This window comes from Portunus trituberculatus, chromosome 9 (genome assembly GCF_017591435.1).
Source record: "Portunus trituberculatus isolate SZX2019 chromosome 9, ASM1759143v1, whole genome shotgun sequence".
NCBI lineage: Eukaryota > Metazoa > Arthropoda > Malacostraca > Decapoda > Portunidae > Portunus > Portunus trituberculatus.
Genome location: NC_059263.1, coordinates 3,377,506 through 3,401,395, shown reverse-complemented (window position 1 = coordinate 3,401,395; position 23,890 = coordinate 3,377,506). Strand labels below are relative to the sequence as shown.

Genomic DNA, 23,890 nt, shown 5'->3' with positions numbered 1-23,890 from the left:
TGATATACTGACACTAGTTGATGAGTGACTAAATTAAATACTAGTTAATAGCTGCTTCTGTCCATTTAATGACTCAAACAGCTGCCTCTAACCGACTGACTAAATCTCTCTTTCTCTCTCTCTCTCTCTCTCATGCACACACAAAAGCAAGGCACAGACTATAAAAATATAATGATGTGTATGTATGTATGAATGTATATGCGACTAGAATCTACAACAACGACAACACTAATACATTTATACATCCCAGCCTCTGTGTACTGTTTTGGCAACATTGTATCGGTAAGGAACAACACTTACTGCACCAACTACAATTACTACTACAACTAAGACTACTGCTACAACTACTACTGCTTTGGCTCAACATAGAACAAATTAAAAAAGTGAAGAGAAAGAAGCAGAAATAGCAAAGAAAAGAAAGAGTAGAGGAATGCAAGATGAAATATAAAAGGAACAAAAGAATAAGAGTAAAGAAATAGAGAATGACACACCGAGATATTAAAAAGAAAAAAAAAAAAAAAAAGGAACAATGAAAGGGATGTGTATGAGAAAGTCTTCAGTAACTAGAGAGACGTTAAACTAAATAAAAACAGTAAGATAAAGCATAATACATAGTAACTGAGTAGAGAGCATGAGTGAACGAGGCAGTAACAAGCACGAACAAGTAGTAACATGAGTGAATAACACTATGATATGGCTGTGTCAAGGACCGTCCATAAAAACTTATGTAGTATATATATAAAAAAAAAAATTATGCAGACATTAAAACACAGAATTTTTAACATCAGCGAAATACAACAGTGACACGTGACATAAGACAATTGTACAGTTTGCCCTTAAAATTCCAGTGGCCTCTAGGAACTTCTTAAAAACTGTCAAGAGTATATTGGACTTTTTGCAATTTTCACAAACAACAACAATAATAATAACAGTGAAGACATCAGTTAACTTCTATATTCTCACATAAGTGTCTTGAGTGGCAGCAACTGAACCACAACACAAAACAATCGTGTATCACAGCACAGGGAAGACTTAATTGCAGTGACCTTTTCTGGCAGCTTCAAATACACCAAGTAACAACACCTTCCCCTAGGTAACAAGAACACCTCCCCAGCAGCATAGCAGGGGAGGGAGGCTTGTTGTCACTGTCACCTTGTTCATTGTCCTAACTTTGTGTATATAAAAATAGAGATATACGACTATATCTATCATGGTGAATTGTGATGTAAAGTAAGACGTACAGCTTCAGAAAATAGTGTAGGAAAATATGGAGACTAGAAATAGATATGAGAGACGCATTACTTCAGGAAGGATATGAGAAGGTGGAAATAGACATGAATGGAAGGAAATATGTAGAAGAAAGGGGAGTTATATATAACAGTAACACAGGAAGGTAAATGAATAGAATAAATAAAAGAAAACTTAAATAAACCATATGAGATATATAATAAATAAACATAAGAACCAACAATTAAAAACAAAATGAAATAAAAAAACACAAAACAAAATATGAACTCCCTACAAAAAAATTACCAACTAACACCCCAATTTGCACCACTGCCAACACCAATACTACCAACAACAACCCCACTACACCTTCTGCCCACCTTCAATATAATCCAGCACCAACTTACTCAGCTCACTGCGTAGACCGTACGACTGCCCCTCCTGCAGACGACAAAGACCGTTTAGGCGCTCACTCTGGTTGGCAGCTCTCTTGGCACAACCTACCTCTCTGTACCCGAGCTTCAGTCCTGCCTCGGGGGCCCTCAGCACATGAAGGTCAGACCCACGCACAAACAGACCATACAGCCCAAACTCCTGCTCCTGTGGCCGGTCCAGTCTAAGCTCCTTCTCGTTGCGAATGATTGGTATGCTCTCGGCCATTGCTCGTCTCGCTGTGGTCAGGGAGGAGTAGGAGTGTGTAGTTAGTGTTTGTTGCAGTGCATTTACAGCTGGTGGTGTTTGAGAGTGACATGGTGAATAGAGTTGTGTTAACAGGTGTATGGGTGTATGAATGGATGGATAGATCAGTAATTTCTATGTGGATGGATGGATGGATGGACAGTGGATGGGGATAATTTGTATGTGGATGAATGGAGGAATATGACTTTGATTTGAGTAAGTGGATGACTTATACATGAATAAAGAAATATATAAACTTTTAGAGCATAGACAAAACAACAAGGAGATTAGAAACCAATATAAAAAATGGAATAAACACACACACACACACAGACACACACACACACACACACAAAATCAAATAAGTCAAATATATAAATAAATGACACACACACACACACTAAAACGAACAGCAAATCACAGCCTCCACTCACCAGCCAAGAAGTCACCAATGTAGAAGCTGATATGGTCAAAGTTATAGGCGTCAAATCTCCCATTGTTCTTGTTGACGTCCATCTTGGCATAGCTCTCTGTGTCACTCACTGTGTCCGGGTGGTACTGGGTGAAGGGAACTGGAGAGAACACCTGGTGGGGGAGGAGGTGAAGGTTGGTGATGGAGGAGGGGAAGGTTGCAGTAGAGGAGGACTGGGTAAAGGATTAGAATTATGGGTCTTTGTTTTAATCACCACAATCTTCCTAATACATGAGAAACACACACACCAGCATTTCTTAATAACTACGACACACTGCAATATACCTTTCTATAACATACACACACACACACACACACACACACACACACCTGCCAATTCAGTATAGTGTTCATTCTGACTCGGTTGAGAAAGTCGGTGGTGATGTGAGCTGAATGGCGTGTCACCAGCACCAGCGTGTCTTCCTGCATCTTCCTCAGCACCAGGTCAGCGATGGCCAGTTCTGAGGGGAGGCTGGCGAGGGTGTGCACAATGGACCAGCCCACTTTTGAGCCAGCCTCGTGGTGTTCCTGGGTATACTGCAGAGCCAGGTCCTTCAGAGACTGTGTGGGGGAGGAAGAAGGCATGAGAAGCTAAGAATTGGAGAGTAAAAGAGAAGCTACATGAGAAATTGGGTTAAGAAATGGAGAAATAGGTAATGAGGGATGAGGAACAGCTATGAAAAGATATGTTAAATAGAAAATTGAATAAAGAAACTGCTACGTCCTTCAGCTGCTGTGTGGATAAAGGAAGGGATGATAATGAAAGCAGCAGTATGATAATGAAATGCAATGAAACAGAGACTCACTCATACCTTGAAAACATCCTTGTCATCACCAGCAGAGGAGACGCCGGGCTTGTAGAGCAGCGCCAACATGAGGAATGTGTGTTCCCCCTTTACCATGCACTCTGCCTCATACCTGCACACACACACCACCACATTAACACACACTCCTTCAACACACTTCCTTTGAGACACTTCTAGCTTTTGACACTCTCCACACTCCACTTTCCTAATCAACAAACATTCTATAATACAAACAATGAATAACATTAGCAATAGTAACATACCTGCACACACACACCACCACATTAACACACACTACTTGAACACACCTCCTTTATAACACTCCTAACTTCTGACACACTCCACACTTCACCTTCCTAATCAACAAACCTTATATAATACAAATAATACAAACAATAAACAATAGTAACAAATAAAAAAGCCTACACATAATAATGCACACCACAGACTAATTCTACTGCACCACACACCACACTATTTAGAGGAGAATATCCCTACCTTTGAACAAACTGTGTGGCCTCGACAATCTCTGACTGGTCGACGGGAAGCACAAGGGTGAGCCGGTTGTTCTCTGTCACGTACGGCATTGGAATGATCTCTGGTTCGGTGAGTAGCCTGCTGCCCTGTAACCTGCACCACACCACAGCCACAGATGGAAAGCAAAGGGACATTTATAACACTGGTTTCTTTCCTGCTTATGTTCTGAGTGAGTTAGATGTAAAAGTGTATCTGTGTGTGTAAGAAATATCCACACTAGGACCAGCACTCTCATGGAACTTTCTTTTCCACTAGTTTTGTTGCCCTTAGCCAGTCCCTCTCTCATATAAAGGAAGAAAAAGAAAAGAAAACTCCAGACTCACTTCCTGGTAACACGAAGGCCTGAGGTGTTGTCTCTGAACACCAGTGAGAGGATGTAGTCCACCCCTCTGGTTGGGTCAGTGCGCCGGTGTCCATACTCCAGCTCCTTGTACTCCAGCTGCCCCTTGGCCTTGGCGTGCATGTGGGCCACGCTGGCATTCACCACACTCTGAGGAAGGCAATGGTGGTGGGCCAGTTCAAAGGTCATGCTACTCTTCCTTATAGTACAAAAACTAAATAAATAACAATAGTAATAACAACAAAGAACTCTGCTTCAATCTCTGCTTCTTACCATGATGTCCAACAAGTCGACACCAATGAGAGGTTTAGTGTTGTGGAAATCATCAGGCAGGAAGAAGTGAGTGGCATTGAAGGTGTCCCACTGTATCACATCAAACCTGTCCAACAAGAAGAGTTAGAGACATAGAGAGACAGGAACATAATGCAAGTAGTATCCAGACTATAAATGAATAGAATAGGAGGAGTGCAGTGAATTAAGAAAGGCAAAGAGTGTGAATTAAAGAAAGGTGATCTGGAAAGGAGAAAAAGAAGACTAGAAAAGACCAGATGATTCAAATAAGGCAACTCCATGAGAGAGAGAGAGAGAGAGAGAGAGAGAGAGAGAGAGAGAGAGAGAGAGAGAGAGAGAGAGAGAGAGAGAGAGAGAGAGAGAGAGAGAGAGAGAGAGAGAGAGAGAGAGATTTATCCCATGCCTCATTACCTGGTGGCTGGGTGGTGTGGCGGCACAGACCCCACAGGCCAGGTCTCCTCCCTCCTGATGGCTGGTGCATTGGGCTTGGTGGCTTCAATCTCCCGTCGGTACTCCAGGATGGTGTGGTTCAGATGGCGCAGGTCATTCTGGTGGGTGAGGGTGAGACATGAGAGGTGAACTGGTAAGTGATGGGGACTATTAAGCAAAGATGGGTTTGATGGAGCAGGAATAGCATAACTGAGACAAAACACTAATAGTTTACCTGCAGGAAGTATATATGGATGGAGAACATGTCACTGGCCTCAGGTACATTGGTGACAGTGATGGACTCCTGCACGAGGGAGCTTCCCCCAACCAGCTGCAAGTGAGACACCACTTCTACGTCCTCCCTGAGTCTGTAGCTGTTGTAATGCTGGCCCTGGTGAGCACAGTGACATTCAAGCATGGTCTGACACAACTCATATAAAGCAATTAAAAAAATATTATCAACATGCAGATGACAAACAATAGCAATCAATATTTGTGTAATTTGATTGAGATATGTGACTTGTGGTTCTTGGTGGTGCAATCAAGATGCAATATATGGAGACAAGATTGATCGAGATTCGTGACTTCACTGAACAAGATAATAGTGTGAAGGTGTCAGAGGAAAGCAACATTCAGGAGGGATACATTATTCCATTTCTTATCTCCTTACAATTTACAGATGTGATTCTAATATTTTATTACACAAAAAGATCTAAAATCAAGAATCTTCAAAGAACCTGCTAAGTTTCTCTAAGCAACCATAGTAACACTGTGCCTCCCTCACCTGCAGGCTAGACACACAGGGCTGGTCCACAGCATGTAGGATGCAGCGCCCCAGGTTGTCTGTGTCGCTGTCAGAGTAAGTGTTGCGGGTGCACCAGCTGAGCTGTCCTGCCACTCGGCGCAACACGGAGTGACTCAACACAATGCCGGCATCTGGCAGGGGGACACCAGCCTGTCACTCCACTTTCAATAGAGAGAGAGAGAGAGAGAGAGAGAGAGAGAGAGAGAGAGAGAGAGAGAGAGAGAGAGAGAGAGAGAGATAGGGGGGGGGGTGGCACACAATGGAGAGACTATGTAGAATCATGCACTGTAATTGGTGAATCATTTACACATGACCTACCTAGGGAGCAGTAGAGAGCACCAGGGTGGTCCAGGAGGTGGCCCATATGCACTGCCCTGCTGATGCTGAGTCGCTGCACCATCCTCACCAGCTGCCTCCCATGAACATACGTGCGATCAGACACCAGGAAGAAATAGTCATATTCATTGAGATAGTTTTCGTTGAGATAGGAGAGGATGCGGAACACCTTTATCAGTGGCTTCTCATCCTTGAACCCCACGATAGGAATGTTGAGTCCCATCTTCTTGGTGCCAAAACCATCGATGAAGAAGATGAGTTTATCCACATAGTGACTCAAGGTGCGGTTTATGGAAACACCAAAGGAACTAGCCGTCTCCTTGCTCGACACCACCGCCACCAGTAGCTTCTCCCTGATCCCCAGTTCCGTGGCATAGTAGCGGGGTCTTAGTAACTTCTCGGGCTTCTCAGGCTTGGCTAGTTCCTCCTTGCTGTAGCTCTTGAGGATAATACGCGGTTCATAGTCTTCCTCCTCTGCCGGGCCGCTACTTCTCAGGTCCCGCAAATTGCCAACTCTCACCCCGCCAAGTAATTCATGAGACAGGCCCCCAGAGCAGTCCTCCTCTAGGTATGGGGTGAGGATGAGGCTGAGGGAGATGCCCACACATAGGCCGATGATAAGAGAGGTGCTTTGTCGGCCGTGCACCAAGAGGGACCTCACACCGAAGCTCATCACGTTTAGAACCTTATCTCGGGGGTTATCTGGTGATGGAGGGCTTATTCCTCTCTTATCTTCTTTCCGAGACTTCCAGTGAGTAAATTAAAGGGTAAAGCACCACAGATTACGAAGTTTCCGTTTCCTCACCCAGCATCAAGAAGTGGGAGTGAAGAGTAAACAACCCGCCCGTTACTTTCACCGTGGATAACCCAGTTTTAAATGTCACATTATATCAGCCTTCCAGTCACAAATAACCATTTATTTTCATACTTTATTGTGCAATATTTACATTATCATTAATAATCATCACACTTACAGTAGATATAACTAATATAACATAATTACCACTTTGAAAATAACTAAAAAAAAAAAAAAAAAAGACATGCATGAAAGTGAAATGGATGATGCCAGCAGCCGTAATATCAAATCTCCCTCCGGCCTTGGTACGTACACACAACATACATTATACCATAGTTTTTAGCTCTCCTTCACATGCTCTAATTACCGCCCCCCCCCCTCCCCATGAAGGTCACACGCATCTGCCACCTCCTGCTATACATACATCATACAAGCAAGGGAAGGGAGGTGAGCTTGTGAAGGAAGTAACTAACACACACACACACACACACACACATATCAAGAGAGGAGGAAGAGGAGAAAGAGAGAGAGAACGAACGTATGAGCATACTGGAGCTCGGACTCCCAACAGGGATTCATAAATAATAGAAATATACAGTGCACACCAAGGCCAGAGAATGATTACTCTCTCGGTGTGTGCGTGCGTGTTTCACGGACGCAAGGAGGCAAAGAACGTTTGGAGAGCGACGCGCCTTCGATCCCTAGCAGTGCCTCATAAACCCCTCGTGCATGTGCATCCCGCTGAGCCACGTCCCCGCCAGCCTCCCAGCAAGCGCCCTGCCACGTGTATTGCCGCCCCAGTGAAGCGCCTTGCCACGTGTATTGCCGTCCCCGCCCCACACCTCCCGCCCGCCGCCACCTTGACAACACAAGAAGTACGCAAGGAGGACGACGAGCGTCTTGGAGAGTGGAGCAGCGCGGACCGCCAAGGGGACTTCATAAAGCGGGGTTGCTGAAACATTCACTGTCACGCCTCGGCTGGCTGGTTTCTCTCTCTCTCTCTCTCTCTCTCTCTCTCTCTCAGTTGCAGGTTTTGCGGTAAACTCTCCCCTTTTCTTTTGTTGATGAGTATTTTGTTTTCAGGTCAATTCTCTGGCGATGAATTATCAAGGAAGTTGCTTATATATGCATGTATATCTCCCTCCCTCTCTCCCCCCCTCCTCCTCCTCTCTCTCTCTCTCTCTCAATGTCATAATTAACTCAGTTTTCTCTCTGATCTGAGAGAGTCTAACGTAGTTACCAGTTTCAAAGGCCACGTTAACCTGCCTGGTCTGATCGTCAGACGTTGGCGTGGCCATCAGCTATGGTGAGGACGATGGCGTAGTTTGGGTTGGTGGTGCGAATGAAGATCTGCTGCTGTGGCACCTTGAAGGTCAACATCACCTCATTATCGCCCTCCATAAAGTTTTCCTCGGATACTTTCTTCGCCAGCTGCTCCAGCTGCGTCACCTGAATGATGTGCATATCTCCATCATGAACTCGAATATGCATTATCTTCGCTCTAGCCTTACGTATTATAGGGACTGTCTTATTGTCTTATTCCTTGATATCTATGGTCTCAGTGTTCTGCATGGCACATTTACTGTATGTCTAAATACAGTACACCACCTTCATGAATAGTGAATATCTTTATATGGTGATTTATGTTACTTAGATATATGTCTTTATTATATTTTCCTCACTTCCTGCTTTATCCTTGTCATAATTAGATATTATAAATAATGCAAAGATAAAAACAAGAGAAATAATATATAAATGGATAAATCAACTTGTAGCAGTCAATGCAATAATAGTCATACAATACAAATTCCCATATACATACAGCAAACTTAATTTTTTTTTAAGATATACACATTATGAACCAGTACCAAAGGCCACATGTACACTTCCTGGCTGAGAGATAACTATCGATATGATAAGAGATAAGTGCAAAGCTTTTGAACATGAACATGTACATATTAGGGCCACTAGGCAAACCTCAAGGTGTCTATTACTACACTGATAAGTCAGGTATAATACTCATATTCTTGATTAGCAGGGGAAACAATTTGCACTGTTATAACTAACATTTTCAGTGGACATGAAACTCTCTCTCTCTCTCTCTCTCTCTCTCTCTCTCTCTCTCTCTCTCTCTCTCTCTCACCTTTCCCATGAGTTCCTCTCCAATCTCCCTCGGGCAGGCTGTGGCTGAGATGGGAGGCTGACTCTTTAACTCCTCTTTGTAATCCTCCACCTTCTTGTTCATCTCCCACATAAACCTGGTGCCAGATTATCATTAGTTGCTACCGATTAAATTAAAATAGACATAATATGACAACCTACGTCAGTGGTACAAGAAGGTAGTAGTATAGAGAGAGAGAACTAATGAAAAAAGGCAGGACAGACAGAGAAGTATAAAATAAGAAGGAAAAAAAAAGACCAAAAAAAAAAAAAAAAAAAAAAAACAGGGCTGCCATTAACAGCAAGAATTAAGAAAAGATGACATGGAAGACAAAAATAATAAAAAGGAGACAAGGCAGAGAGGGTGTGGAAAATAGAAAGGTAGCACAAAATAGACTAATATTGGAAAGTGGAAGAAATTTTGTTTTGTTAGTAGAAATCAATCAATCTCTCTCTCTCTCTCTCAACATGTGAAGGAGAGCATTACTGTCTCTTCTCACTCACTTGGTAGCTTTATTGAGAGCATAATAGATACCCTTCATTGCTACCCTGACTTCCTCAATGTAAGTGGTGTGTTGGGTCAGCTGGTCCTCCAATGCCATCTGTAAGCTCTCCAGGGTGGCTTTCTGAGTCTCCAGCCACTGAGGAATATGAAAGAACACAGACTTCTTTATCTTAAACTGCTTCATGCTCTTTTCTGGGTTATTTTCAAAGGCTTATGTTTTCAAGGGTTTTTCTTGCTATTGATGCTGTAAAGAAAAAAAAAAGTCACTCAAAAACAAACCATTACCTCTGAGAATAGCAGGAGTTTGTGTTGACTGCAAGTATCAGTGGCCACTTGCTTGCAGTCTTCACACCAGTACTCCTCGTTTGGTGCAGAGGGGTGTGGGTACTGGCTGCTGGTTGGAGCTGGGAAGGGACTGATGGGTGACAGAAGGGATAGCCGAGCCAGATCTCTCATGTGAGCCAGTACATACCTGATGGGAGAAATGAGAAGGTAGAGTAGGTGTGCTTCAGGTGAGGATAAGTGAGAAGCTGGTGGGAGAATGGGAAGGAGTGAAGTGAGCAATGTTGATACCTGGAGGAAGAATAGGAAGGTAAGTGTGGTTTAGATGAAGATAAGGAGCTAAAAGAAAGAGGTAAATGATGAGGGTACAATCAGAAATGATGAGGATGAGGATGGAGAGATAAAAGAGGAGGACCAGATGAGGAATATGTGATGAGGAATAATCAAATGCTGAATGAATATAAAAGATAGAAAATAAATGAGAGATGAGTATTAGACAGAAAAGCTCTAAGAAGAAAAGCATATACAGAAAAGGTACAATGAGATACAAAATTCATTATAAAACAAAAGAAAAATAGCTAAAATAATGAAGAAGCTAAGGAGGCAAAAAACAAGATAGAACACTGCAAAATCTCACCTATTTGTTTGTAGCTTACTAGTGCTGACTTCAGAGCGACACAGGGGGCACTGCACAATGACATCCCTTGGTATATGTGGCTCAGGGGCTTGGGCTGCACCTCCTGGCTTTGGGGGCAGCGGGGGGCTCACCTCAGGCCGCTTCACGGTGCTGAGCCTTGGTTTGTGTGGCAGGGATGGGTGTGGGCTGGGTGGAGTCAATGTTGGAGGTGATGGATCATGTGAGTTCCGTGATGCTGGTGGTGGTGTTGTTGGTGATATTGGTCCCTGGCCGGCCACACGTCTCAGTGGTGGGTGGTGACCATGCTGTTGGTTGGTCTGTGTCACATTGGTCAAGTTGAGTTTGTGTCTCCCATCACTCCTTAACCATGCTCTGTTCTTTAGCATGGTCATGTTCTCTATATAATCTAGTCATTTCCCCATAACATCTCTCTTGCCCACCTGACTCTACCTTTCTCCCAGTCTCTCTTCTCTTTCCCAGTGGTGCTACATGATCTCTGCAGTAATGAGTGTGTGAGGTCCCCTGCCATTCCTACACCAACCTCAGTTCTTTACCACATTCAACACAAGTATTGCTATCAGATTGATTATTTTGCTGGAGCCTGTTAAATGATAAAAAAGAAAATTCTAGTGGATTCTTTTGGAACATAATCTATGATACCAATGCGTGAAGGAAATGTATTGAAATGAACAAGACAGACAGTTTTCCCTCGTCTTACCAAGCTTTCTCTGCCATTCATGTATGTCAGATCAGGCTGGGAGGCAAATCTGGAGAAGGCAAGGCGGAAACTAGACTCTGGTCCTGCTCGGGGTGTAGTGTTGTCCTGTAAGAGATTAGAATCATAACACACACTAAGTGCAATACAAATTTATGTGACTCCTACTTTACTTTGTTGTTAGCAAACCTGACTTGGCATCTTATTGTGAGAGCTTTGAACAGGCATATGCTAGCTGCCCAGTTAAGTACCAGGAATGGGTTGGTCTGCTCAGCAACGGTAGAAGTGAGGTTGGCAATGCAGGAGGCGCATAGTGTGTGGAGGCATGGCATCATCTTGGGAGTGTTCAGACCCTCGTTGTATGTCTCCAGGCACACAGGGCAGTCCAGTGCCTCCTGCAGAGAGAGAGAGAGAGAGAGAGAGAGAGAGTTATAGCACAGTGGTCTCTTCTTTGTTTCCTTCACCAAAGTTGTCAATTCAGCAGGAGGTGCGAGTGCATGCTGGTTCCTTCACTCACCTTGTCATTCTCCATGGTATTGTGGTCCAATGTGGGACAAGTCTCTTCCTGTTCCATTACTCCTCCAAAGACTGGTTGTTCATGCACTGAATGCTGAGTTGTCAAACGTGCAGAACCTCCACCTCTTTTGTGACTTATCTCCTCCAGTCAATGAACCCTTTACTGTGAATCCTGTATGTGCCTTTTCACTTGGACACCTTACAGAGCAAGTCAACTTATTGTATGCATGCAGAACTTTTCTGTCTTCTAAAATTGTTTTGTATTGTCATCAATAAACAGCTTTACTGAAAATTCTCTCCATGCCTCTTCATCTGTACGTCTCGCACACAGCCGGCCAAGATATGTTCTGTTCCTGTACATATCACAATGTTATCTTATCAAGGATGAGCTGATAAAAATTTTCCATGCATGATACACACTGCTCATCACTCTCTCATAACAATTATAACCCTCCACAAATTTATATGAAAAGTGATTCATAAATAAAACTGCCCATTACAAAATAGTTGCTGGATAAATATAATGATAAATAATGAGGCAAACCAATCATTCAGTTACTTATCACCAAACTGTTTTTGCATGACCTACTACTGTGTTGCCTTCAAAATTAATCCATGCAAGAGCAAAGAGATGGGTCACAAAAAAAATTATTGAGTGAACAATGATAAATGTAAAAGCTACACAATGCACTGCTGGTCACAGATAAGTACACTGTTACACACACTCTCACTTCCCAGTATATTACATATAACTACCCTATCCATACTACTTTTCATTTATCTCTGTCTATTGGCTCAACATTAACTACTTGATGATGTGATCTGTAGTGTGTAAATGACATCAATCTTACACATTGATAATATTATGTTCTGTACACAATGACTTTTTTTTCTTGGAAGAATACAAGCTGACAATCGAGTCCAGTAATTGATTGCTAACCCTGGCAAATTATACTCACACACATATGAAACGGTCAAATGGTTTACAAGGGAAGGTCATACATACACAGTGGTTTAATTCCCCTTTTATTATCACAAACAGTTAGCACAATAGAACCCCACTGCACCTCAACAAATCACATCTTTTCAGTCCTGTATTATTTGTAAAGAAAAAGAGAGCAAAAAAGAATGGAAAACAGGTGGTGGTAGATAGCAACCATGAAAACAAAATAACTAAACTGATCTGGTCTGCCACAGATGCATGGAAGAGAAGTGATGGTGGCTTGTTCTCATCCACTTCTCAGCTCATAAGGTATCCTCTGAAAAAGAGATTAAAATAAGTGGAACAAGTGAATGAGTAATAAATAGGAGTCCAATTAATTTAAGTTAGACAATAAAAGAAAGCATATGAAGTACCTTTCCTTGGGCTTTCTTTAACACATATATATATATATATATATATATATATATATATATATATATATATATATATATATATATATATATAAAGGAGATTAACACATCTAATAACTTAATCTTTTCCAAAACTTGTTCTGCAGGCAGTGAAGAAAGAAAGAGGATATAAGGGGAAAATGAGAGAGAGAGAGAGAGAGAGAGAGAGAGAGAGAGAGAGAGAGAGAGAGAGAGAGAGAGAGAGAGAGAGAGAGAGAGAGAGAGAGAGAGAGAGAACCACACTCACGGCAGCTTAATTTTCATGAAGGCGTAGCAAGCGATGGCAGAGATGATGATGCAGGCGAACCCAATGATGATAAGGAGGATGCGGTTCAGCTTTGGCGTGGAGGGTGAGTGTGTCTGGTCCAGCACGATAAAGCCGATGCCACCCAGGGCAAACATGAAGGAGGACGCCAGACCCTCCATGATGTACTGGCCATTCACACGGTAGGCCATGAAGGCGACCTGGAAGTGGGAGGTAGTGATTAAGAAGTGGAAATACATTTGTTTTTTCTCTTTTTTTTATGTAAGAGGAGAAAGCTGGGCAAGAACAATAAAACACAAAAAAGAAAAGGCCCACTTAGTTGCCAGTCCCTTTGCAGTTTGAAAAGAGTTAGCTAATAGAAAGGGAGAAATGCCTAGAAACCTTCCTCTTAAATGAAGTAGTTGTAGGAAGTTGGAAATAGAGAAGCAGGGCCAGGGAGTTCCAGTAGTGGATTCTGATAAAAATAGGGATCAAAGGAAGGGATATGCAAGGTTCAGTGGAGGAAAGGAGATGAGAAGAGGAAGATAAATGACTGACAAAGTGGTTCATGGATACATTACAAGACATACAGGCGCTTCAGAGTACTCACTGGGCGGGAATGTCCATGTTCATCTGTGGTGGAGCCAACGCTGGGAGGCTCCACGATCACGTCATAGATGATGCCTGGGGGAGCAGCAGGGAGGGAGCAGGTTAGTGTTGGCTGGAGCAGGAAAAGGTCAACAGTTGGGAAAGATACAGCAGTAATGATGAAAACATTCAGTACCAGAACAATATAGAAAAAAATGTATTGTGGAAATAATGTTTGCGTGTTAATTTTATGATTCTACTCCTGGGTAAAATTATCATTAGTTTTCGAGTCTACATCGAAGATATCAAGTCTGATACTACTCCCGGGCAAAATAATTATTAGTTTTCGATTCTAAACAGTGAAGGAACCAGCAGGGATACCAAAGAGTTCAATTAATACCAACTTACATTAATTATCCCTCAGATGGAAACATTAATTCAGTATCATCCAAAGCTACAATTCCACCAAATTGACAAACATTTGTATGTATGAAGGGGGGATGACGTGCGGGGCGCCGGGTGTGAGGTAATAAATGATGCACTACATTTTACCTCATGCATTGTAACTCTACCCAATCCTATCTAAAGCCTGCAGGTGTCAGATGTACTGCGCCGTGTGTGTGTGATGACAGGTGTGCCCGGCGCCTCTCACACTGGCCACTCACCGCCGGTCACCAGAAAGTAGGAGAGAAGGATGAAGGCGAACACCGTCATGGGGGAGGGCACTGTGACCCATGATGGCTTCTTCAGCTTGAGCCGCGGCAACTCAAGCACGACGAAGGGAAGGCCGTACACAAAATCAAGCATCTTGACTTCCTCCTCCTCCTCTGCAGCCTCAACAAGGACCCGCCCAGGACTCTCGCATCATTCCCTCCCATTGGTTGGCAGTCTTGTTCATTATGAGTCAAGGCTTACGATTGGTCGCCAGCTGGCCAATGGGGGGTATCAACGCGTCTCCCTGCAAGGATCATGCGTCTAATTGTTTTTATTGTTTATTTTTTGGGTTATTGTGATTTATGGCTGCGTTTACATGGAGCGAGACACATCAAGTTATTCATGCAATTTATTCTAACACATCTCCGTTTACAGTTACAGCGACTGCGTCAAGACGCCAACCCCAGACCACTGTAACGAAAACCTTCAGGCTTTATGGAAATGATAAGTCAAGTGTTAGCATAAATTACAGCGAGGCAAATAATTATCATGACTCTTTACAGGAGAGAGAGAGAGAGAGAGAGAGAGAGAGAGAGAGAGAGAGAGAGTAGTAGTAGTAGTAGGTATATTCGCTGACAGTCGAGTGTCGCTTCAACTACAGCCTTCTGCCTATGAAATGTGCGACACTTTTTCCTTGGATAGCACGTAACTTGCCAGCTAACTCCGCTGGTAATGGGCAGAACTTCTAAGAAATAATAAACTCTTAGAACTGAAAAGGCACCTTACTATTCACTTTATAGAAACACCTCAATCCATCCAAAGGCAATAACATAATAAAACAACTGATGAGTCTGCAGCCCTGAGTTAAGGGCTGTTTTTATTACCTTATGGAAGCACAATCACCCACACTCCACCATAGGCTCAGTTCTTGTCACACCTCCCATACATCACTCAATAAACTATACAGGGCCTCATTCTGAAATCCTTCGTTCTTTTACCAAGACTCTTTCAAAAGGCCACAGCAATGGTTAGACAAATGATTAATCTTTTAGACAACTGGCATTCAAGTGGGCTTTTTTTTTTTTTTCTTGGCCAGCTTCCCCTCTTCCATAAAAATATAAATAAATAGGAAAAAAATAATAAATAAAAACCCAGTAACTTCCTAGGGTCCATCTTGAGTACAGAATCTTTGTAAAAACTGTCACCAGACATAAAAACAGCCTTGAAAACTCTCGTTACTTCCACTATAGCGCCAGTGACAAGCAGCTGAGATGAGATGAGATGCTGGAATGTTTAGGTTCACACAGCCACAATCCAGAGAAGAGTCACAAGGTATAAATATACTGACATAAAATCAAATGGTAGCGACAGTAAATACACACACAGTTTGATAAAAGAATACAGTCCCTGATGAAGGTCATGTCATTTCTCTGTATCTTCCTTCCTTATCACCAACATACCAACTTCCACATTATCATCACCACCACCACAAAGTCCTGCCACAGACTTTCACCAATCAGACATTACAAACAAGTAACAACTCTCTCTCGACACCATCCCAGGAACATGATTTAGTTTGCTACAAAAGATAATAATTCCCCAACACACATTTAGTCTTGCATTAGAGGAATCATCAATAATTTAGTTGAGATAAAATACATGTAGAATATTAGTTTCTAACACACAATCTGAGGTAAAATATATTGTGTGTATCTATTAACAAATATTTTTAGGAGACAGATCACCTATTTGTGTTTCAATGATTATACTATTTTGTTTATCCAAATTGTGTTTCATCCTTAGTGTAAAACAATATATAATTTGCATTTCACAGTGTTCTGCTTCAATATAAATGTCTCATTTTAACTGTAAAAAAAAAAAAATAAATAAATAAATAAAATAAAATAAAAAAAAAAATAAATAAAATAAAATAAAATGAAAAAAAATAAATAAAATAAATAAAAATAAATAAATAAAAATAAAATAAATAAATAGATAAATTGTATTGTTGGTGCTTAAAGGTTTGATTCAGTGGAAACAGTTCTTGAAAATTGCTACAAAAATATTCTGAATATTATTGCACTTCACAACATTCTTCAATATAATTTCTTTATATTTCTGCCTCAAAGGAAAGGCTATTACTCCATTTCATATAATTTTCCTACACTATTTGTTTTATTCTTACACATAAGAACACTGGATAACACTTCACTTCACAATTATAGTTCTATATGATTCTAACTAGAAAAAAGAAACTGAATCTTGCATCTCAGAGTATTTTCTATGGTACAATTCTATCTTGCTATGAGAAGCTTAAGTACCTCACTACACCTCACAACACTCACCACCACCACAACATTACCTCACCCTTATATCCACAACACATGTACCACACCACTTCACAGCACTCTTCCTGTGTTTATAAAGTACCACATCACTGCACATCACATCACAGCTTTCTGGACGACCACTAAGTACATGCACACACACAACCAGACGTGTTTCTCCTTAAGTAATCATTTTGTAAAGCTTCTGTTGTGCATCACTTCCCATCACACTGTTTGAGTTAAGTACGGCGCCATATTTTGCCATGGCAGTGAGTAAATCAGGTAAGTACATTGAGAGAGAGAGAGAGAGAGAGAGAGAGAGAGAGAGAGAGAGAGAGAGAGAGAGAGAGAGAGAGAGAGAGAGAGAGAGAGAGAGAGAGAGAGAGAGAGAGAGAGAGAGAGAGAGAGAGAGAGAGAGAGAGAATCAAAAGGCAAAACATTAAAAAAAACCCCACACAACACTGATAACAAAATACAATAAAAGTTAAATAAGAGAAAACTACAATAATACACAGGACAATAAATAAATACAAAATAATCATAAAAAAAAGAGACAAAAAAGACACAAAGAAAACACAGACGGAGATAAAGACAAGACGAGACAAACTCATCTTATCAATCCATTACTAAAACACAAATCACAACCCAGCGCACACACACACACACACACACACTACCCCTTACCTCCCCTTCCCTTTCCCCTCATAACTCCTGACGGCCAAGTGGAGGCGGTGAGAGGGTGATGGGTGGGTGAAGGTTCCTCCAGCTCTCGTGAGACATGACGTGGGCTGCTCCTTCACTCACCAACGCCAGAAACTCATCCACGTTGAATTTGTAGTTGGTGAATTTTTTGTGGGCACCACCGTCTGGATGGTGACCCTGTGGAGTAGAGGGAAGGAAAGGAGTGAATGGCAAGGGTACAGAAGAGGAAGGTGAATGACATGGATGGATTTTGAAAAGGATGGAGAATGTAAGAAAGGAACAAGAAAGAGAAGGAAGAAGGAAGCATAAACAGATGAAAATTGGGAAGGATAGGAAAGGAAGTATGTATGGAATAAAGGGATGAGTAAAGGAAGACAAGAAAAGAAGAAAGAGATAAGATATAAAAGAGGAAGACAGATGAAGAAATGATTAGCTTAACAAGTCGATAAATATACAAGTTAACTATTAAACTATCTTTTCTTCTCCTTTTTTGCAAGAATCACACACACACACACACACACACAGTATAGTGGCATGGAATAGCCTGAATGAAGATGTAGTGTCAGCAAGGAGTGTGCATAGCTTTAAAGTAAAGTTGGACAAAAATGTAGATATGGAGACAGGGTCACACGAGCGTAACGCCTGGGCACCGTAAAACTACAACTAGGTAAATACACACACACACACACACACACACACACACACACACACACACACACACACACACACACACACACACACACTACCTTTAACATTCACATTTCTGTCAACTTTCCTATGAACATAACATCAGAGACTAAGGAGACTGCAAAGACATACCACAGTGACCACCTGCACCCACCTCATCCTCAGGGGTCAGCTTGGAGAGATCACGCCAGGTTAGATACTTGAGCCCCCTTAGACGAGCCAGGTCCTGATAGCAGTTGGCGTCTCCACAGTTATACCTGGAAACCAAAGAGTAACAGGACACAGGTAAGGTAAGGGTAACTAACTGTTGATAAATGACAAGTATGTAGAATGGAACCTCACCTCACAATTTAACCTCTTCAGTACCATGATGCATTTCCATATTCTTTCTATTTACTATTTGGTGATTTTATACAGCTTCAGAAATTTATGTGGGGATTAAAATAGTGGAGACTGCGGCCATTAATCTTCTGACCTCCATAGACCTTTCCTAATGTCAATAAAATTATCTAACAGTCCACAAATCTCAAAGCAAAAAATGTGTCCTAGTATTGAAGTGGTTAGGAGAAACCAGGGTAAGAATGGGTGAAGACAGGATGACTCACAGTTCAAAGATGACAGCCCAGTCTGGCAAGAAGAGGAGATGGGTGAGTCCCGCTCCATGCATGCCAATGAAGATGTCAGTCCATTGGTCGTTTTGAAGCTGCAGCCGGAAGTCCATCTTGTGAGAGTACTCTGCCTGTGTGGGGAGATTTATAGTGAGAGGGAGAAGTATTGATGGTGGTGGTGGTGGTGGTGGAAAGGTGAATATAAGGAAACAAGAAAGAAAGAAGATGGAAAAGAAATGAGAGGATATGGAAAAAAAAGTAAGAAAGAAGAAAAGCTAGGAGTAAACATAAGAGATCGAGAGAGAAAAGGGAGAGCCAGTAAGAGAAGATAAGGAGAGAAATGGCAGTGAGAAGAATAACAAGAATACAACAAATAAATAAAGGAAACAAACAACATAAACAGGAAAAAAAACAAAATAAATAAACAAACAAACAAACAAATACAGAGATAAAAAGAAATGAGGAACACTCCCACAAAAGGACACTGAAACACACACACACACACACACACACACACACACACACACACACACACACACACACACACACACACACACACACACCTTGCGAACAACATAAGTCATGTTCTTCTCGAGTGCCTTGATCAGCTGCCTCTCATTCAGGATGCGTCTGTACTTAGTGTCCCGGGAGAGGAGGGTGATGTGGACTCTTCGGTCAGGGCCTCGTGCCTGCCCACCCTCCGTCACCCTCAGTCTGTGCAGCAGGTGTTGGGAGAAGGCGTGGAACAGACCGCTGCCCTCACACCCCCACACCTAAACCAGAGGGAGAGAGAAAGAGAGAGAGAGTGTGAAGGGGTTGAAGTCATGTTGCAGTTTGAATCAAGTGTTTTAGAATCTTAATTTATCACACACATGAAGTCAAAAGAGTGTACGCACAATGGGAGTGTTGTAGTAGAGTCCGAAGATCATGCGTGGCAGCAGCGGGAACACCACCTGCTTGAAACACACACGCTTCCCTGCGGTACCAGGACACAGACACTTAACGCCACAACAAACCAGTAGTGGAAACATGACCAAATATCCCAAGTACTATACAGCATCAAATGGGAAAAAAAAAAAAAAAAAAAAACTCAAAACTAGAAAGAAACAAAAACTGAGAGAGAGAGAGAGAGAGAGAGAGAGAGAGAGAGAGAGAGAGAGAGAGAGAGAGAGAGAGAGAGAGAGAGAGAGAGAGAGAGAGACATACCTGCTACATCGTTAAGGTTCCACAGACGGTTCTTGGTGAAGGCTTCAAAGGCAGCCCTGAAGTTACTCCAGTAGACCAGAGTCTCCCAAATAATGATCTGTGGAGGACATATGTAACACAGGAATCAATACACTCACAGTTAAGGAGACACATCAAGGGGAGGCAATAAAGAATGGATAAACTGAAGGTAAGGCTGGGAGACACATGACCTGGAAGACTGACCTGGCTGTCCAAGGAAAAGGTGGAGTGGTGGGTGGTGTTGAGGTGCTGTGAGGCGTACAGGTTGAGGAAGTCACAGAAGTGGTGGTACATGTTGACGGCTGAAAGGCAAAGGTTAGGCCATGACACACCAACGCATTACTACATCTATACCATAAAATAATATAACAACACTCATTTGTGACACTGGCTTTTACGAAGGCAATAAATTCCAAACTTTCTGCTTTACCACAAGTGTTTATACCAATTAATAGATTCTAGGCAGATCAGAGGGCTTACTAGTGAAGCAAAATACTCAACACACATAAAAATACATCAAGTGACACCATAACAGTGGGAGCTGAAGACAAGGCTTATCCCACAACCACTACTGGACTGGACTGGCCACTACCAGGGAGTTTGTTGCTACTAGGCTATTGAACTGACCACAGCACTTACTGGCATCAATTTTCATGAGATAAGTTGGAGTCTCTATCCACAAGTCACACATTGCTGCTCCTCTCCACACTCGCTGGTCCAGTTCCACAAAGTGTCGCAGCTCGGGACCCCAGGACTGCAGGGCGCTAATCTGGTCTGAGTTGGACTTCAGGCGATTCTCATCAAGGCTGATGTGGGAAAGTGAAATGCTTCTTTATAATTTCCACATATATATGGATTAAATTATTCAGCTACAAGGGACTGTAATTTTTATATCTAACTATGACATCTATAAAGAGCTGACTCTTTTTAAGGACTCCAGTAACTAAAATATCCCAAAAAAGCAATACATTAAAAACAACACACATTCAGGAACTAAATTATATATTGAGTGACAAATGAGAAGACACTTCCATTCTACTTCACAGTTCCCCAATCTTCACCCTCCAGCCATTCCTCACCTGCAGTGGCCCCCAACTTGACCATGGTCCAGCACATCTATGTGGTAATGTACAGGCTCCTTGCGGTGCTTCAGCGGCCGGAAGTCTATGTAGATGTTGCTCCCTTGGCAGAACCTGAGGTGGTCACTACACTCCAGCCACGAGTCCCCCTGCAAGGCACACGCTGGTATGAGTTAGTGAAAGGCAGACAATATTGAGTTATGGGACTGTATTCAGACACAGTTCAGCACCACAGCAAAGTCAGATGTGTTTCCCTCACCGGGTGCTGTGGAGTGCAGTACATCTTCATCTCACTCAGCTGCTCCTGCACAAAACCAAAGTCTGCCTGCCTGAAGAAGGTGGACAGCTGCTCCTCCTTTGTACTCACCCATCCTGAGGTGAAGAAACACTTAGCAATGTCATGAGAGAGAGAGAGAGAGAGAGAGAGAGAGAGAGAGAGAGAGAGAGAGAGAGAGAGAGAGAGAGAGAGAGAGAGAGAGAGAGAGAGAGAGAGAGAGAGAGAGAGAGAGAGAGAGAGAGAATAAGAAGTACTCACCACGAGCATCCCCAGGGCAAGAAAGGTTGCTGTAGGTTTGAGTGGCCTGACAGCCTCTCTCATATCCCCAACAGACTGGCTGGTCAAGATATTTCTGTGGAAAAGAGGCAGTTGTGGGATGGGAGGAATAAGAAGTTGAAGGATGACAAAAGTAAGCAAGCTACCTAGTTCTGTGTTTTCTGTATCATATCCTGGTTATCTTCACCTTGACTCATCATCACCACACACCTGCCTTGCCTCACCTTGAATGGACAGGTGCGGCTGGCTCGGCACTCCTCAGCCAGGCCACGGTCGTTAGCCAGTACATACGGCATGTGGTCTGGGTGAAGGTTGAGCTGATCCCACCGGTTGCCAAGCAGTCCTGGCGCCAGCACCACCACTGCCACACACACCCACACACACTCCATCCTCATATTGCTCTGGGAAAGATATAGATACAAACTTGAATTATAAAACAGAATTAATCACAGCATTCTTCATACACCTGAATCTTCTTTGTGTAATATTATCTTTCACCTGTGACTTTGATTCTCAAATGACAAACAGTGAAGCAGAGCAGATATCAGGAAAACCATGACAAGCTTGTTGCCACACCACATCCCTCACTGACAGGCTGGTGTTGCTGGTGTGGCAAAACAGGGAAACTGCTTGATAGTCACAACACATTACTTCACTTTATTTGGTTGAGTTTTGTCTAGTTTGGTTAAACATTGAGAAGAAACCTTGTGAAACTTGCACCACTCAGCACAACACTCCCTTTCCAGTCTGGTAGTAAAGCACACAACATTTTCCAATCTTATCACAAATATATCACTCTGAGGTAACCACGTTCAGAACTATTAGGGTTGATACACACACTGTAATGGAACACTACTACTGCTTTCTGCTCAACAAATGAAGTGGTGGAAGCCAATATAACAACTCGTCTTACAGTTAGAAATAGTGGTTCAGTGCTTCAGTGGTCAGAGGGGTCTTGACAGGAGAGATGATTGTGGGCGGAGGTCAGCAGGTAAGCGGGGCAACAAGTGTCCGTGACTCACACTGGTTTATGGACACGTGCCAACTTGTGTCACTGGTGCATCTTTGCCATGACACCCTTGATTCACACACTGCTATGTCTCTAACCGGCTTTGGCTTTGTATCACTGATGCCGCAATTCAGGAGCTGGCAGCTTGGCGGGTTAGCGCGGCAACGTGTGGGCTGCCCCTGGGAGAGTGCCATGAAAGAGTACGGGTTAGACAGCCCACGTGTACCTAACCAGCCACTCCCATAGTCCCGTTTAGGCCGTGTTCGGTGAGAGCAGCGGATGTGTGGGCGACGGTACATAACCCATGGCCTGGAGGAGGAGGCAGACTCACTACTCACACAGACAACCGCTCCTCTGTGCTTACCTACCCTATCGTCCCGCTCATTTCATTCACTCACTCACCTCTCAGCTTTCTTCCTCGCCCCACTGACCGACAGGCACTTCACGCCCCTAGCACAGCACCCAGGGGCAGGCCATGCGGTGTGACATCCCCAGCGGCACAAACTCAGCGCCAATGCTCAGGTACAGGTGGTCTCCATGTGGGAAGTCTAGTAGCTTGTCACCAGTGTTGCCATTCGCCGCCGCCCGTAGCACACCCCTATTTCCATCACTAAAACTACCCCGTGCCATCCACCCAGCACCACCTATCACAGGGCCCTAACACTCCATAATCCACTGGAAATACTGGTAGGAAAGGAAGGTAATCAAAGGATGCATTGTGGGTGAATTAAGATGATGTTTATCGGCCAATCAGCATCTCTGTCAGTGTGAGGATCGCTTCGCCTCCCAGTCAGTCCGTAGTGCGTCGTGACTGACCAACCCTCATCGCTACTCAAGGCCACAGACCTCAACACCTGCTCATGCTTCCGGTCTCGTTATTCTTGTCCTTCCCCACCAGCTCCTGTTTCCATAGTCACCACAAAGGCCACACCCTCAAATAGTTATGGGTCATATATCCGCTACTTCTAAGATCCAGCTCTAGTAGAAGTTGTTGAACTCTTCAAGGGTGTCTTCAGAGAAGAGAGGATGTTTCTTTCCTCTCAGTTCAATGTTTTAGCCGTTGCGAAAGGTTTAACTCTAATAATCCAAAAACAGACAGAAAAAAAGGACGCTATAAATGAAATACACATATGCAAACAGAGCCATGACGGAGAAAACTCAAATTAACAGACAGACAAATAATCTGTATAACTCAAACCTACATCTATAAAGACAAAAACAGACAGATTATAACTCACATCTAAATCAACATTAAAACACAGACAAACGGATAAAAAGAACCCAGGCCGAG

At 42.9% G+C, this 23,890-nt stretch overlaps 4 protein-coding genes across 6 annotated transcripts; all 4 read right to left on the bottom strand.

Moving 5' to 3' along the window:
• Positions 1-877: 877 nt before the first annotated feature.
• Positions 878-6,752, bottom strand: LOC123501497 (chondroitin sulfate synthase 2-like). Its single transcript, XM_045250349.1, has 11 exons — positions 5,904-6,752; positions 5,565-5,716; positions 5,016-5,171; positions 4,763-4,899; positions 4,334-4,439; positions 4,044-4,210; positions 3,682-3,813; positions 3,190-3,295; positions 2,708-2,938; positions 2,340-2,490; positions 878-1,898 (listed from the first exon to the last, which is right to left on the bottom strand). Exons 1-11 carry the CDS (start codon positions 6,592-6,594, stop codon positions 1,591-1,593), a joined length of 2,337 nt encoding a protein of 778 aa, XP_045106284.1. The 5' UTR covers positions 6,595-6,752; the 3' UTR covers positions 878-1,590.
• A 183-nt stretch (positions 6,753-6,935) lies between these two features.
• LOC123501498 (E3 ubiquitin-protein ligase TRIM9-like) lies at positions 6,936-11,890 on the bottom strand. Of its 2 annotated transcripts, none has more exons than XM_045250350.1 (8): positions 11,534-11,890; positions 11,268-11,411; positions 11,020-11,124; positions 10,302-10,618; positions 9,668-9,854; positions 9,382-9,518; positions 8,861-8,975; positions 6,936-8,166 (listed from the first exon to the last, which is right to left on the bottom strand). In XM_045250350.1, the coding sequence occupies exons 1-8, from the start codon at positions 11,588-11,590 to the stop codon at positions 7,996-7,998; spliced, it is 1,233 nt and encodes a 410-aa protein (XP_045106285.1). In that variant the 5' UTR covers positions 11,591-11,890; the 3' UTR covers positions 6,936-7,995. The 2 variants fall into 2 exon arrangements, with proteins under 2 accessions (XP_045106285.1, XP_045106286.1); XM_045250351.1 differs by having other exon boundaries at positions 10,302-10,606; positions 11,534-11,889.
• Positions 11,891-12,545: 655 nt separating this feature from the next.
• On the bottom strand, positions 12,546-14,621 carry LOC123501499 (oligosaccharyltransferase complex subunit ostc-B-like). Its single transcript, XM_045250352.1, has 4 exons — positions 14,422-14,621; positions 13,779-13,852; positions 13,172-13,389; positions 12,546-12,791 (listed from the first exon to the last, which is right to left on the bottom strand). The coding sequence occupies exons 1-4, from the start codon at positions 14,561-14,563 to the stop codon at positions 12,773-12,775; spliced, it is 453 nt and encodes a 150-aa protein (XP_045106287.1). The 5' UTR covers positions 14,564-14,621; the 3' UTR covers positions 12,546-12,772.
• A 2,568-nt stretch (positions 14,622-17,189) lies between these two features.
• LOC123501605 (EGF domain-specific O-linked N-acetylglucosamine transferase-like) lies at positions 17,190-23,167 on the bottom strand. Of its 2 annotated transcripts, none has more exons than XM_045250539.1 (13): positions 23,002-23,167; positions 21,815-21,991; positions 21,573-21,666; positions 21,297-21,409; positions 21,038-21,186; positions 20,598-20,764; positions 20,163-20,260; positions 19,941-20,037; positions 19,631-19,710; positions 19,298-19,507; positions 18,732-18,865; positions 18,281-18,383; positions 17,190-17,616 (listed from the first exon to the last, which is right to left on the bottom strand). In XM_045250539.1, the coding sequence occupies exons 2-13, from the start codon at positions 21,983-21,985 to the stop codon at positions 17,440-17,442; spliced, it is 1,593 nt and encodes a 530-aa protein (XP_045106474.1). In that variant the 5' UTR covers positions 21,986-21,991; positions 23,002-23,167; the 3' UTR covers positions 17,190-17,439. The 2 variants fall into 2 exon arrangements, with proteins under 2 accessions (XP_045106474.1, XP_045106475.1); XM_045250540.1 differs by lacking the exon at positions 23,002-23,167 and adding an exon at positions 22,504-22,894 and having other exon boundaries at positions 17,216-17,616.
• Positions 23,168-23,890: the final 723 nt, after the last annotated feature.

What these genes read in the sequence shown, in the direction of transcription:
- LOC123501497 (XM_045250349.1), bottom strand. Translation starts at nt 6,594, where the DNA reads ATGAGCTTCGGTGTGAGGTCCCTCTTGGTGCACGGCCGACAAAGCACC. An exon ending in TGCTCTCTACTGCTCCCTAG is followed by an intron (nt 5,717 to 5,903) that starts GTAGGTCATGTG and finishes TCCCCCTGCCAG; the next exon opens with ATGCCGGCATTGTGTTGAGT. An exon ending in CCTGTGTGTCTAGCCTGCAG is followed by an intron (nt 5,172 to 5,564) that starts GTGAGGGAGGCA and finishes TGTGCTCACCAG; the next exon opens with GGCCAGCATTACAACAGCTA.
- LOC123501499 (XM_045250352.1), bottom strand. Translation starts at nt 14,563, where the DNA reads ATGCTTGATTTTGTGTACGGCCTTCCCTTCGTCGTGCTTGAGTTGCCG. An exon ending in CTACTTTCTGGTGACCGGCG is followed by an intron (nt 13,853 to 14,421) that starts GTGAGTGGCCAG and finishes CTGCTCCCCCAG; the next exon opens with GCATCATCTATGACGTGATC. An exon ending in AACATGGACATTCCCGCCCA is followed by an intron (nt 13,390 to 13,778) that starts GTGAGTACTCTG and finishes TCCCACTTCCAG; the next exon opens with GTCGCCTTCATGGCCTACCG.
- LOC123501498 (XM_045250350.1), bottom strand. Translation starts at nt 11,590, where the DNA reads ATGGAACAGGAAGAGACTTGTCCCACATTGGACCACAATACCATGGAG. An exon ending in AGTAAGCTACAAACAAATAG is followed by an intron (nt 9,855 to 10,301) that starts GTGAGATTTTGC and finishes TTCTCCCATCAG; the next exon opens with GTATGTACTGGCTCACATGA. An exon ending in GCTCTCAATAAAGCTACCAA is followed by an intron (nt 8,976 to 9,381) that starts GTGAGTGAGAAG and finishes ATCTGGCACCAG; the next exon opens with GTTTATGTGGGAGATGAACA.
- LOC123501605 (XM_045250539.1), bottom strand. Translation starts at nt 21,985, where the DNA reads ATGAGGATGGAGTGTGTGTGGGTGTGTGTGGCAGTGGTGGTGCTGGCG. An exon ending in ACTGCACTCCACAGCACCCG is followed by an intron (nt 21,187 to 21,296) that starts GTGAGGGAAACA and finishes TGTGCCTTGCAG; the next exon opens with GGGGACTCGTGGCTGGAGTG. An exon ending in TCTACTACAACACTCCCATT is followed by an intron (nt 19,508 to 19,630) that starts GTGCGTACACTC and finishes CCTCTGGTTTAG; the next exon opens with GTGTGGGGGTGTGAGGGCAG.